At 50.7% G+C, this 14357-nt stretch overlaps 1 protein-coding gene across 1 annotated transcript in view; it reads left to right on the forward strand.

The window, feature by feature from the left end:
- Positions 1-14357, forward strand: part of DNAH8 (dynein axonemal heavy chain 8) — a 594173-nt gene that overhangs the window by 38833 nt on the left and 540983 nt on the right. The window contains exons 4-6 of the mRNA XM_045010583.1: positions 6691-6825; positions 11528-11612; positions 12120-12268. Coding sequence (XP_044866518.1) covers positions 6691-6825; positions 11528-11612; positions 12120-12268 — 369 coding nt within the window. The remainder of the gene's footprint in view (positions 1-6690; positions 6826-11527; positions 11613-12119; positions 12269-14357) is intronic.

Consider the following 14357-nt stretch of genomic DNA (forward strand, 5'->3'; position numbering starts at 1 on the left):
CATTGACGAGCCCCCACCGGACACCCTAGTCCCGGTCCTGTCATCGTCTTCCTCGCCGGATGAGGCGGTGGCGGGGGCACCGTCATCGGGCCCTCCCCCGATTGACCTCCGAGCCCACCAGGACTTACTTCGACGGGTGGCCCAAAACATTAACCTGCCCGTTGAGGAGGTGGCAGAGGATGATGACCCTGTGGTCAGCATAATCGGGGCTGATGCACCTCTTCGGGTGGCTTTGCCCTTTATTCGCACCATCCAGAGAAATGCAGATACTATTTGGCAGTCGCCGGCTTCCATTCCTCCCACTGCTCGGGGGGTGGAAAGGAAATACTCGGTCCCCTCCAGAGGCTATGAGTATCTGTATACGCACCCGGCTCCAGACTCGCTGGTAGTGCAGTCCGTTAATGACCGTGAGCGCCATGGACAGCCAGCTCCAGCGCCGAAATCTAAAGAGGCGCGACGGATGGATCTTTTGGGATGGAAGGTCTATTCAGCTGGTGGCCTCCAACTGAGGATTGCCAACCAGCTGACTCTCCTCAGTAGATACACCCATAACACCTTGGTGTCTCTCTCAAAGTTCACTGAACTGGTGCCATCAGACTCCCGGCCTGAATTCACGGCCCTTATTGAGGAGGGTAAGAGAGCCTCCCGGTCGGCACTCCAAGCCTCTCTGGACTCCGCGGATTCAGGAGCCAGGACCTTGGCCTCTGGGGTGACCATGAGGAGAATTTCATGGCTGCAGGCCTCCACGTTGCCGCCGGAAGTCCAACACACTATCCAGGACTTACCGTTTGATACCCAGGGTCCATTTTCTGAAAAAACAGACTCAAGGCTGCAGACCCTCAAGGATGGTTGAGTCACTATCCGCTCCCTGGGCATGCACACGCCGGTTACCCAGCAGAGATCCTTCAGGCCACAGCCATACCGCCCGTTCAACCAGACCAGGCCGCGCCCCGATAATAGGCGCAGGGGCAGAGTGAATCGGCGTAGACTGTCGGGCAACCGGGGAAATCAGCCCCAAGCGCCCTCCAAGCTCCCCCCGGGGCCTAAACAAAACTTTTGAGGGGACGCCCGAGGGCGGCCCACCAGTTTCTTTACTGGATCCTTCCCCGTTGTTTTTCAACTGTCTTTCCCACTTCCTACCGGCGTGGTCCCAGATAACAACAGACAACTGGGTACTCCACACGGTGCAGTTTGGTTACCGACTCCAGTTTGTTTCGCCCCCTCCCTCCCACCCACCCTCCCTGTCCCTCTTCAGGGACCCCTCTCACGAGCAGTTCCTCTTACAAGAGGTCGAGACTCTGTTGAGTTTGGGTGCCATCGAGGAGGTGCCGGAAGGCATGCGAGGCAGGGGATTTTATTCCCGATATTTCCTAATCCCCAAGGCGAAGGGAGGTCTACGATCCATACTAGACCTCTGAGAGCTCAACAGATATCTGCTCAAGCTCAAGTTCCGCATGGTAACCCTGGGGACCATTATTCCCTCCCTGGATCCGGGAGACTGGTTTGCCGCCCTCGACATGAGGGACACATACTTCCATATCACGATTTACCCCCCTCATCGACGCTACCTGCGCTTCGTCGTCAACAGCATGCACTACCAGTTTATGGTGCTCCCCTTCAGCCTCTCCACGGCACCGAGGGTCTTCACCAAGTGCATGGCAGTGGTTGCCACGGCCCTTCGCCGTCGTCGCATACATGTTTACCCGTATCTCGACGACTGGCTGGTCCGCGGATCATCCCGCCAACTTGTAACGAGTCAAATGGCCGAGATCCTAGGCCTGTTCCAATGGCTAGGCCTTATGATCAACGCCGAGAAGTCTACCTTAGCTCCAACACAAAGGGTGGAGTTCATCGGTGCGGTCCTGGATTCCAATTTAGCCAGGGCCTGCCTCCCTCGACCTCGGCACCAGACTTTGGCTTCCCTTGTCCGAGACCTACAGTCCTTTCCGACAACAACGGTGCGGTCCTGCCTCCGCCTCCTGGGCCACATGGCGGCATGCACATTCGTGACCATGTACGCGAGGCTGCATTTTCGCTCTTTTCAAACTTGGCTGGCGTCGGTGTACCGCCCGCACCGCGACTCCATAGATATGGTGGTCACAGTCCCGAGATCAACCTTCGAACCGCTCAACGGGTGGCTGAACCCAGAGGTAATGTGTGCCGGAGTTCCATTCCGCCCACCCCACCCCTCCGTCACACTGACCACGGATGCCTCGGCATTGGGGTGGGGTGTGCACCTTGACAACCTGCACACCCAGGGTCTCTGGTCGCCCCAAGAGCTCTCCCTACATATCAATGTCAGGGAGCTGCGGGCGATTCGCTTGGCGTGTCAAACCTTCCACGCCCATCTCCAAGGGCGCTGCATGGCCGTTTTCACGGACAACACGATGGCTATGTTTTACGTCAACAGACAGGGAGGGGATCGTTCCTCCCTGCTTTGCACGGAAGCGATGCACCTTTGGGACTTCTGTATAACCCACTCTATTCATCTGGTAGCATCATTTCTTCCAGGAGTGCAGAACACGCTGGCCGACCATCTCAGCAGGTCATTCCTCTCCCACGAATGGTCAATTCGCCCAGATGTTATCCACACAGTTTTCCAGAGGTGGGGTGTTCCCCAAATAGACCTGTTTACCTCCAAAGAGAACAGGAAATGTCACCAGTTCTGCTCTTACCAGGGTCGCTCCCAGGGCTCCCTATCGGATGCATTCCTCCGCTCCTGGACGGGTCACCTGCTATATGCCTTCCCTCCGTTTCCCCTCGTACACTGGGTGCTACTCAAGCTCCGGAGGGACAGGGCCCGCCTTATACTAGTCGCTCCGGCCTGGCCGAGACAGCACTGGTACACCCTGCTGCTCGAGCTCTCGGTACGGGATCCCATTCCCCTCCCCTTATGGCCGGACCTGATAACACAGGACTTCGGCAGGCTTCACCACCCGGACCTGCAGTCCCTCCATCTTACAGCTTGGTTCCTACGTGGCTGACACGAGCGGAGCGTGACTGCTCTGCGGCGGTGCAGCAAGTCCTGATGGAAAGCAGGAAGCCTTCCACTCGGTCGACCTACCTCGCGAAATGGAAGCGTTTTGCACTCTGGTGCGATCAGAAGGGTCTCAATCCTTTCGTAGTCCCTATTCCTACGATCCTGGACTACCTCTGGTCTCGCAAGGAGCAAGGTCTCGCGGTCTCCTCCTTGAAGGTGCACCTGGCGGCCATTTCCGCCTTTCGACCTGGCATAGGAGAACGGTCCATCTTTTCCAATCAGATGGTTTCCCGCTTCCTTAAGGGACTAGATCGCTTGTACCCGCCGATACGACGTCCTACACCTTCCTGGGATTTGAACTCAGTTCTAGCCAAGCTTATGGGAGCCCCCTTTGAGCCCTTGGCCACGTGTTCCCTTCTCTATTTGTCATGGAAAACGGCCTTTCTCATCGCTATAACTTCAGCAAGACGAGTTTCCGAGCTTCACGCCCTAACGGCTGGTCCACCGTATACCATCTTCCATGGAGACAAGGTGCAGCTTCGGCCACACCCGGCCTTCCTCCCTAAGGTGGTGTCGGCCTTCCATGTGAACCAGGACATTTTCCTCCCGGTTTTTTTCCCGAAGCCACACGCCTCACGTCGTGAACAGCAGCTTCACAGCCTCGACGTCTGCAGGGCCCTCACGTTTTACATAGAGCGAACAAAACCCTTCCGGCGTTCGCCCCAGCTATTCGTAGCTGTTGCCGAGCGCATGAAGGGCAAGCCGGTCTCCTCTCAGAGGATCTTCTCCTGGGTGACATCATGTATCCGGACATGCTACGAGCTTGCTTGTGTGCCAGCTAGCCGTCTCACCGCTCACTCCACGAGAGCGCAAGCCTCTTCTGCCGCCTTCCTGGCCCGTGTCCCCATCCAGGACATCTGTCGGGCGGCTACCTGGTCTTCTGTCCACACCTTTGCTGCCCACTACGCGTTGGTGCAACAGTCTAGAGACGATGCAGCCTTCGGATCAGCAGTCTTACACTCTGCCACGTCTCACTCCGACCCCACCGCCTAGGTAAGGCTTGGGAATCACCTAACTGAAATGCATAGGAGCAATCACTCGAAGAAGAAAAGACGGTTACTCACCGTTGTAACTGTTGTTCTTCGAGATGTGTTGCTCCTAGCCATTCCAGACCCACCCTCCTTCCCCACTGTCGGAGTAGCCGGCAAGAAGGAACTGAGGAGTGGACGGGTCGGCTGGGGTATATATCCAGCGCTATAGCGGCACCACTCCAGGGGGCGCCAGCCGACCCGCCGAGTGTTGCTAGGGTAAAAATCTTCCGACGAGCCGTGCACGCGGCGCGCGCACACCCCTAACTGGAATGGATAGGAGCAACACATCTCGAAGAACAACAGTTACAACGGTGAGTAACCGTCTTTTCAGGTACCCCATCTGTCTCTGGGTCTCAGTCACCAAAGACATTGAGGGATACAGTGGTACCAAGAGCACTGTACAATAAGACTGTGGGTACTGAAAAGAGGAGCAGGACTGGTAGGTCTGCTATTAAGAAATCTTGGTCACCGACTGAAAAGAATGTTCTGGAGACCTCAGGTCCTAGTGGGAGTGCTATTGGGGCTCCAGGTGGTTCTGATACTATGAGACTGTCCAAGGCTTCTATAAAACTCACTCTTCCACTAAGTTGAATTCGGTACCAAAGACTTTGCTGGCATCAGTTGGTCATGTCTATTTTAGTAGACATTCCACTTGAAAGAACTCTGAACTATCAGAGTTTTCTATACCTTTTGGTACCAACACTGGTATCCCACACTGCAACGTCAGTACCACCTGAATCTGACTTTGGATGTACTCATTCAAAGCATTCAGTGTCAACAGCACTGACACTTTCTGGACAGATCTGTGATTTGGTACTGATGTTGGCCTCCACAGGATACTCCTGGGGGAATTCTGCACAGCTGTGCAAGTGCAGAATTAATATCCCCCACAGATTTTACTCTTTCCCCACATATAAATTGAATCACATGCCCCTCCTGGGCTGTGGTCCAGGGGTAGAGCGTCTGGTTCAGGCATCGGGAGCAGCTGGGGGAGATGTAAATCACTGCTTCAGGAAGTTGGGCTAGGCTCTCTTTGTTCCTTTCACTTGCTATCGCAGTGCATCCAGGGAGGGGCAGGGCTGGAGGCACCCTGGCCGGTGGATCCTACCATGTGGTGGGCTCCAGCTGATAGTTCCACTGGGTTGTGGGAGGGATGGGGACAGAGCTGCAACCTGGACTTCAGTTCATACTTTCTCCAAGCACTATGCTTTGGGTCATGTCTTTAGATCAGATGCTGCAGCTGGCAATGCAGTTCTGTGTTCAGTATTAGACTCTGCATTTAAGCTCCTTCCATCCTGGGGGATACTGCTCAGGAGTCACCTGAAGTGGAAAAAGGAGGAGAGGTTACTCACTTCGTGCATTAATTGGAATTCTTAAAGATTTGTGTTCCTATGGGTTCACCACTATGTGCCCTTATTCTCCTCTTTTCTGGGATTCCTCTATGGGACTTTGTGGTAGAGAAGAGCTATTTGCCTGCATAGCATTCAGTATTCTTGGTAGAGGACATGAGGATGTGTAGAATGTACCTGTGGGCCAAACGGGTACTGCTACTGAAAATCCCTGCTCAAAGGCACATGGTGGCACACATGCTCGTGAAGTGGAGCACCCAAAGGGACACATATCTTGGAGAACTCCAGTCAAGGGTGGCAGAGCCTGCCCCAAAGTGGGTGGGGAGGCAGAGCCAGGGCCCCCCACCCCTCATCTTCTGCCAAGGCTCCGCCCCTGGCCAAGCCAGAAGCCGGAGTGGGCCAGAAGCTGTGGACCCTCCACCTGCCTGGGGTGGATGGGTCAAGAGCAGCACCGTCTGTGTCCCCGCCCCACAGCCTCCTACCTAGGGCAAGAGGGTCTGTGGCTCCCCATAGCTGCCTGCAAGGCTCTTACCATGGCTGGGCTGCAGCCCCACAGCCGGAGCCGGGTCCAGATAAGAGCCATGTGCGGCACGTGGGCAGCTGTGGGAGCCACAGACACTTCTGCCCTGGGCGGGGCTTCTGGGGGGCAGGGACATGGACTGGGGGCTGCTCTCAACTCCCCCAACCCAAGCAGGTGGAGGGTCCGTGGTGTGGCAACTCACAGCTATCTGGGCTCCCTGGTCTACCTCCAGCTCATTTGGAGGCTTTGGGGAAGGAGGGATAGCTCAGTGGTTTGAGCATTGGCTTGCTTAAACCCAAGGTTGTGAGTTCAATCCTTAAGGGGGCCACTTAGGGATCTGGTGCAAAATCAGTACTTGGTCCTGCTAGTGAAGGCAGAGGGCTGGACTTGATGACCTTTCAGGGTCCCTTCCAGCTCTATGTGATAGGTATGTCTCTGTATTTTTATTAAGAGGAGAGGTGGCCCCCTGCCAAAAAGTGGATGGGCCAAGCCCATAGACTTTTAAAAAGTGGAAGGGCCATGGCCCTCTGCCCCCCCATTCCGGCACCACTGACTCCAGTTACTACATAAGCTGAGTAACCTCTCCGTCTTTTAACCTATGAAAATATAGTTTATTTTTAAAGAGTAATTAGGGGAGTTTCACATAAACAGCAAACTGTAATATCAGTTTTAAGTTATGGGTCAGGTTAACAAATAATTTGGCAAACACTCTGTAGTTTTTAGTTCTTTTAAACTTTTTTTATGTTTTAGGCACGATATAGAGATGCAAGGGAAGGTCGAAAAATGAAAATCGGTGCTTCATTTAGATACATATTTGAAGTCCTAGGGGACAAACTTGGTTTAGATGCAACAACTGTGGAAGATATGATCTTGGATGGCCCTTCAGTAAGTCTGATTTAAACATTTTTTGTTTGTTATTGTTAATGTAGTTATATATTGTTACCTAATTCATAAGTAACTTTTTTTCTTCGAATGCTTGCTCATGTCAATTCCATTCTAGGTGTGCACGCGCCCATGTGTGCGGCCGTTGGAAATTTTTGCCTGTGACACCCTCTGGAGTGCCGTGCTCATGCCAAGGTATATCAAGTGCCGCTAGCCCTAGGCCCTCTCAGTTCCTTTTACCATCCAGGGTGGTCAGTTGGAGTGCCTTTCTTGCTAAGCAAGAGCTAGTGGTTTCTACCATTCTGAATTTTGCGCCTTAAGGCCATTATACATAGTTCACCAGATCCCCTTGGCACTACTCTCCGGCACAGGGTTGACGCTCCCCTTACTATTCCCGGCATCGCTCACTCTCTCAATGGTCATCCTCTAGGCATCAGTCCCAATCACCGGCACAGTGGGAACATTCCCTGTCCCAGTACTGGTCTCCCCAGCACTGGTCGCATTGGTACCGCTCTCCACGCTACAGTTACCGGTCAGTTACGCCCGGGCAACAGTCACCGGTAGCCACAACCAGTAAACAAACACAGGCACTGGCAGCTCCTCCCTGATCACCAGAAGGTGTTTCCTCTGGTATGGAGGGCCAATTTAGCCCATCACCAACATCTTATTGGTGTGATTGGGCACCAGAACCCTCTCCCACATCTGTGGCACTTCAATGGCAACACGGCCAGTGACCAGAACAGTGGTCTTATAGGAGCACGTGGGGTGTACCAGTTGTGACAATGCCTCCTTCTCAGCACTCCTTGGTGTCTGCAGTGGAGCATTGGGTGGTGGCCCCACCAGCACTGGGCACAGTACTGGAAGCTGTTCCGAGATCGGGGTGGAGGAATCTGTGCTGACCACAAAACCTCTTTCTCCAACGGTGGTCGAGACCCTAGCACCCCCACCAGTGATCCAGTCTTCCTTGTCACCCCCAGACGAGGCGTGGGACCTTCCAGAGCTAACCTGCCGGATGACTTTATGGAACATCAAACTCTTCCCTGGTGCGTGGTCAAGAACTTGGGGCTTGAGGTACAGGAGATGGCAGAGCAGGAGGACATCCTCTTCAACATCCTCTCGGCCTTTACACCCACCCAGGTCACCCTGCCTGTACATGAGAGGGTCCTCAAGATAACCATGGCCTTTTGGCAGACCCCCTCCTCCATCCCGCTCACCTCGAAATGGGCTAAGAAAAAGTACTTTGTGCTGGCCAAAGGTTTTGAATACCTTTATACCCACCCGCCCCTGGGCTTGCTGGTTGAATCTGTGGCCAACAAAAAAGACAAGCAGGTCCCCACCTCCTCAACTCCCAAAAACAAAGAGGCTATGAAACTCAATGTATTTGGGAGAAAAATGTATTCAACTGCAAGCCTGCAATTTTGGGTGGCGAACCATCAGGCCCTGCTCGGCCAGTACAATTTTAATCTTTGGGACGGTCTCAAAAAGTTCCAGGAATCCCTCCCTCAGGGTTTGGCCCAAGCAGGGGCTGCTCTAGGGATTTTGGCACCCCAAGCACGGCAGGCAGGCTACCTCCGGCGGTTTGCCTGCGGAGGGTCTGCTGGTCCCGCGGCTTCGGCAGACCTCCCGCAGGCACGCCGCCGGAGGCAGCCTGCCTGCCGCCCTCACGGCGCCAGCAGAGCGCCCCCCCGCAGCTTGCCGCCCCAAGCATGCGCTTGGCGTGCTGGGGCCTGGAGCTGCCCCTGGGCCCAAGGGTTTGGCACTCTGGTGGAGGAGGGCACTGCAGTGGCCAGATGTTCCCTGCAGATGGCCTGGGACACAGTGGACTCAGCAGCAAGGGTGGTTGCAACGGTGGTGGTCATGTGATGCAGCTCCTGGCTCCAGATGGCGGGCCTCTCCCAGGAGATGCAGGCCTCAGTCCAGGACCTCCCTTTTGATGGAGTTGGTCTATTCTCAGATCAGACAGACACCGGCTGCATCGGTTGAAGGACAGTAGGGCTACCCTTTGCTTCTTGGGCATGCACACACCGCAATCAGCCAAAAGCCCTTCTGGCTACCACCACCACCACCACCAAGAACCTAGCAACCTCATCAGGGATCTACAAGAAGGGATATTAGTTTTGGTCCTTGTTGTCCTTCTTCCTTCCGCTTGCCAACCCAGCCTGGGGCCGCCAAACACCCAGGGGTCCAGAAGTGAACATTTTGAGGGTGCGCCTGAGAGCAATGCACCAGTCAGTCAACCGGATCCTACCCACCTTTCCCTCAACTGCCTCTCTCCATTCCGCCTGGTCACAGGTTACATTGGACCACTGGGTCCTGGACATAGTAGCTTGGGCTATACCCTGAAGTTCTTAGCTGCTCCTTCTTCCCGCCCCCCACCCCCACATTTTCCTATCCCTCTTCAGGGACCCTTCTCACGAGCAACTCCTTGTTCAGGAGGTAGAGTAGCTCCTTGGCTTGGGAGCTGTGGAGGAGGTTCCTTGGGACATGGAAGGAAGAGGATTCTACTCCCGCTACTTCCTAATCCCAAAAGCCAAAGGGGGCCTCAGATCCATCCTGGACCTGTGTGGCCTCAACAAGTCTCTCAAGAATTGAAGTTCCACATGGTCTCCCTGGCCTCCATCATTTCTTCCCTGGATCTGGGGGACTGTTACGCTGATCTTGACTTAAAGGACGTTTACTTTCATGTCTCCATATTCCCGGGCCACAGGCGCTTCCTGTGTTTCATAGTGGCTGGGTGTCACTTCCAGTTCACAGCGCTACCCTTTGGTCTGTACGTGGCCCCTAGGGTGTTCACAAAATGTGTGGCACCAGTAGCGGCTTACCTGAGATGTCGGGGGGTCCAGATCTTGCCATATCTTGATGACTGGTTCATCAAGGGCAGGTCCCCGGAGCAGGTGCAACACAGCCTCAATCTGGTGTGGTCTATCTTCAATGATCTGGGTCTGTTAATAAACACAGAAAAGTCCACGTTAATGCCAGTCTAACGCATAGAGTTTATCGGAATGGTTCTTGACTCCACCTGAGTCAGGGCCTTCCTTCCAGAAGCACGCTTCCAGGCCATGTCAGACTTGATTGCCCACTTAAAGAGCCATCCACTCACCACAGCCCACACGTGTCTGTGACCGACACATTTGTGTGGAAGAAGCCCCACTGCAGGACATCTTGGACTATTTACTACACCTTAAGCACCAGGATCTGTCACTGTCTTCGATCAAGGTACACCAGGCAGCCATTTCGGTGTTCCACCCTCTGTTTCAAGGCTGGTCAGTCTTCACTCATCCCATGATGGCGTGCTTCCTGAAAGGTTTGGAGTGCCTTTACCTGCATGTCCAAGACCTGGTCCCCCTTTGGGACTTGAATCTTGGTGCTATCGAGGCTCCTGGGTCCCCCCCTTTGAACCCTTGGCTTCCTGCTCCCTCCTGCTTCTCTCCTGGAAGGTCTCCTTCTTGGTCACTATAACTTTGGCCTATATGGTATCCGAGATCAGGGTGCTAACATCAGAGACACTGTCTTCTATAAGGACAAGGTCCAGCTGCGTCCACACCTGGCCTTTCTGCCCAAGATCATCTCCGAGTTCCAAAGCCTCATGCAACAGATGAGGAGCACAGGCTACATACCCTGGACGTCAGACGGGTGCTGGCCTTCTACATTGATAGAATAAAGCCATTCTGTAAGTCAACACAGTTGTTCGTTGCCATCACTGACAGGATGAAAGGTTGCTCAGTGTCATCCCAGAGAATCTCGTCTTGAATCATGGCCTGCATCCGCTACTGTTATGAGCTGACGAAGGTGCTCCCACCGGCGATCGTGGCGACTCATGTGACTAGGGCGCAGGCGTCATCAGCAGCCTTCTTGGCACAGGTGCTGATCCAAGAGATCTGTTGGGCCACAACTTGTCCGTCTACACATTCATGTCACACTACACGCTGACCCAGCAGGCTCAAGATGATGCTTTGTCAGACCAGTGCTGCAAGCTGCAATACTGTGAACTTCGAGCCCACCTCCGTTGATTTTGCTTGTGAGTCACCTAGAATGGAATCGACATGAGCAAGCACTCGAAGAAAAAATGGTTACCTACCTTTCATAACTGTTCTTCAAGATGTGTTGCTCATGTCCATTCCATTGCTCGCCCTCCTGCCCTTCCGTCAGAGTTGTCGTCAAGAAGAAACAGAGAGGGCATAGGGCCAGTGGTGCCTGATATACCGTGGTGTGAGCATGGTACTGCAGAGGGTGCCACAGCCGGCCCTACGGGTACCGCTAAGGCAAAAATCTCCGATGGTTGCACATGTGGGCACATGCACACCTAGAATGGAATGGACATGAGCAACTCATCTCAAATAACAGCTGTTAGGAAAGGTAGGTAACCGTTTCTTTCTCCTTGTCTACTATTTGTATATATTATTGACTAGTTGCTGTGGTGATTAGTGCTTTGCAAGTCATTCAATAAGTAAAACAAATTAGTACTTGAAGATGATACTATGGCATAATTCCTGTGAAAATACCAGCAATTGAAGTTTAGAGACTGAAATCACCTATGAGGTTACCTAGTCCATCTCCCTGCCAGTGTTGTATAAAGTATTTATTATATCACCAAAACTTTGAACAGATTTCCAATTAAACACTATGATATGTTCTTTTAAGACAAATAAAAATGTAGTAATTTGACAGCATTTTATTTACAGTAACTTACTTTTTGATTGAACAGTTACAGGCATTTGATAATTTTTTTGCCAAAGACGGAAGTAGAACTTTGAAATTCTTATATCAAGAAGGAGAAGCACCAGGAGTAGGTACATGCTATTAATTTTTAACAATATTGTTATAGGTGGGGCTTATTGCACACTGCCTGTTGTTAAGGTAGTCCATTATAAAACCCTATTTTTAGTTTATAACTTTGCCCAACTTGAACATTTCAGCCCAAATGGTTAACATTGTATATCTGCCTCAGTCTGAATTGTTTTGGAAATGATCAGTCAAAACAGTTCAATTGTTTATGACAATGAGGATTGTGATACATTTGCAGAGGATTGAAATTTGTGTAAATCATTCATGAACATCACTAGTTTTCGCCATAGAAAAAACTATTTAATGATGTAATTTCACAGTTCCTCTTAACAAATCATGTTTACATACACAAGCACTATTAAGGAAACTATCTGGGTTGTGCATGACATGAACAAAAGGGAAAAAATAAATAAAATACTGAGTTGCAACTATTTTATTTCACTGTAGTAGTTTTAAACATTTTATAATATAGATATATTTAAAAATAATAATGTGCTTAAATTTATTTTCAGAATGTGGTCGAACAATTCCAGGAGTTGTAAAAGGAACTAAAATTATGAGATTATATTTAGACACTGCACCAGACAAGTTCAAAGGACTCTGTTTATTTTTTGTTCGTTATAGGAATGACATCCCTCTAAATGCAAAAAGTATACATGAGGTATTCTCATTTTTTCTTGCTGCTTATATTAGTTTTACTCAAAATAAAAATTAAAAAATTAAGAAATAGCTACTATTTTGCAAAGGTTCATATTATTGCCACAATATAATTTTAGTCTTTCATATCAATTTTCCTGAATGCTAAACTGAAGCACATACCTCTTTGTACCATCCTGTTGTTGGGGGGCATTGCACAGTTACATAGCTCCAAATGAAGCTTCAAGTGGCATTGTGCCTCAGGAATGTACTACAGTAACTCCTTGCTTAACGTTGTAGTTATTTTCCTGAAAAATGTGACTTTAAGCGAAATGATGTTAAACGAATCCAATTTCCCCATAAGAATTAATGTAAATGGGGGGTTAGGTTCCAGGGAATTTTTTTTCACCAGACAAATGACTGTATTTTTTACACACACACACACACACACACACACACACACACACACACACACACACACACACACACACACACACACACACACACTATAAGTTTTAAAACAAACAATTTTATACTGGTACGCAGCGATGCTGATTGTGAAGCTTGATTAAGGTGGTGAAGTCAGAGGGTGGGATATTTCCCAGGGAATGCCTTACTGCTAAATGATGAACTAGCAATCAGCTCAGCCCTCAAGGGTTAACACATTGTTGTTAATGTAACCTCACACTCTACAAGGCAGCACGAATGGAGGGAGGAGACAGAGACACACTCCTTGTGAGAGAGAGAGAGAGAGAGAGAGATGCGCATTGCCCCTTTAAGTACGCTGACAGCACTCTTAAGTACACTGCCTGTTTAAATAGATCAGCAAGTTGAGACAGCAGCTCCTGCCAGCAAGCTCCCTCCGTCCTGAGCCCCATTGTGTTCCCCCCCCCACTGTGTGGAAATGGGGTAAGTGGGTGCAGGAGCGGGGGGGGACATCCTGACATTAGCCCCCCTCTTTCCCCTCCCTTGCACAGCAAGCAGGAGGCTCTGGAGAGCAGCTCCAAGGCAGAGGGCAGTAGCACACATGGCAGTGCGGGGAGGGACAGCTGAACTGCTGGCAATTAATAGCCTGCTGGGCAGCTGTCGCACAGGGAACTTAGGGGAATGGGGAGCTGATGGGGGGCTGCCAGTCCACCTGGGTTCCAAGCCTCCACCAGCTAGCTGCAACGGGCTACTCTTCCTGGACAAAGCAGGCAGCTGCCAAACAGCATTATAAGGGAGCGTTGCACATCTTTAAATGTTCTCTAATTGATCAGCAACGAAACAATGTTAACCAGGACGACTAAGTGAGGAGCTACTGTATGTCTTTCAGAGTTCAGGTGAGTACAGCAAATGAAACATCCTTAAAGGGGGGGCAGCATTGTTCTTCCCCCTGTGCTGACCATCTCCTTGCCCCCTCTGCTTTTCTTGAAGAGGTTTAAGCTATTAGCAGTGTTAGTGAGATCACTGAAATCTCTGAGCTTGAGGCTCAACAGTTTGTGTAGCCCATTGCATGCTTTACACAATTATGAGGTACCAAACACAATCTTTCCCTTAGTAATTCATGTAGAATGCCTGTTTCTGTTTTACAGTGATTTTAGTGATATATGGTCCTGATTTTCATTTACATCAAGGCCCATTTATACTGCTCTGGCAGTATTAAGGAGCCTTACTGTAAAGGAGAATCAGGTCGGTCTGTCTGTCTGCCTATCTATCGTGATTTCAAATTCTTAGGACAGGAAATCTGTCATTGCTCTGTTGTAGCATACTAGTATACACACTATGAAGTTACATGAGTAATAAATAGTAATAATTTTGTTCGTAAAGTGATAATATTTACATCGTTAGTAAGTTTAGATTCCCAGATATCAAAAGGAATAAAGCACTGGTGGTGTATAAAAGACAGAATCTTAACACTGTTAGTAATCTCAGTTTTGTACCAGTATTTTTGGGGGGAATTCCATATTTTGAGTTCATGAGGGGAAAAGGAAATTTATGGGAAGTTCTAAAAATTGGTAGCTTGAAACTGCTTCAGAAATTACAGTGATAAACGTAGCCATAGTTCAGACAGGTTAGTGTCAGGGTACAGATGAGATGTTCAAAACTAGTCAATAGCACTAAATAAATGTAGT

This window comes from Mauremys mutica, chromosome 3 (assembly GCF_020497125.1).
Source record: "Mauremys mutica isolate MM-2020 ecotype Southern chromosome 3, ASM2049712v1, whole genome shotgun sequence".
NCBI lineage: Eukaryota > Metazoa > Chordata > Testudines > Geoemydidae > Mauremys > Mauremys mutica.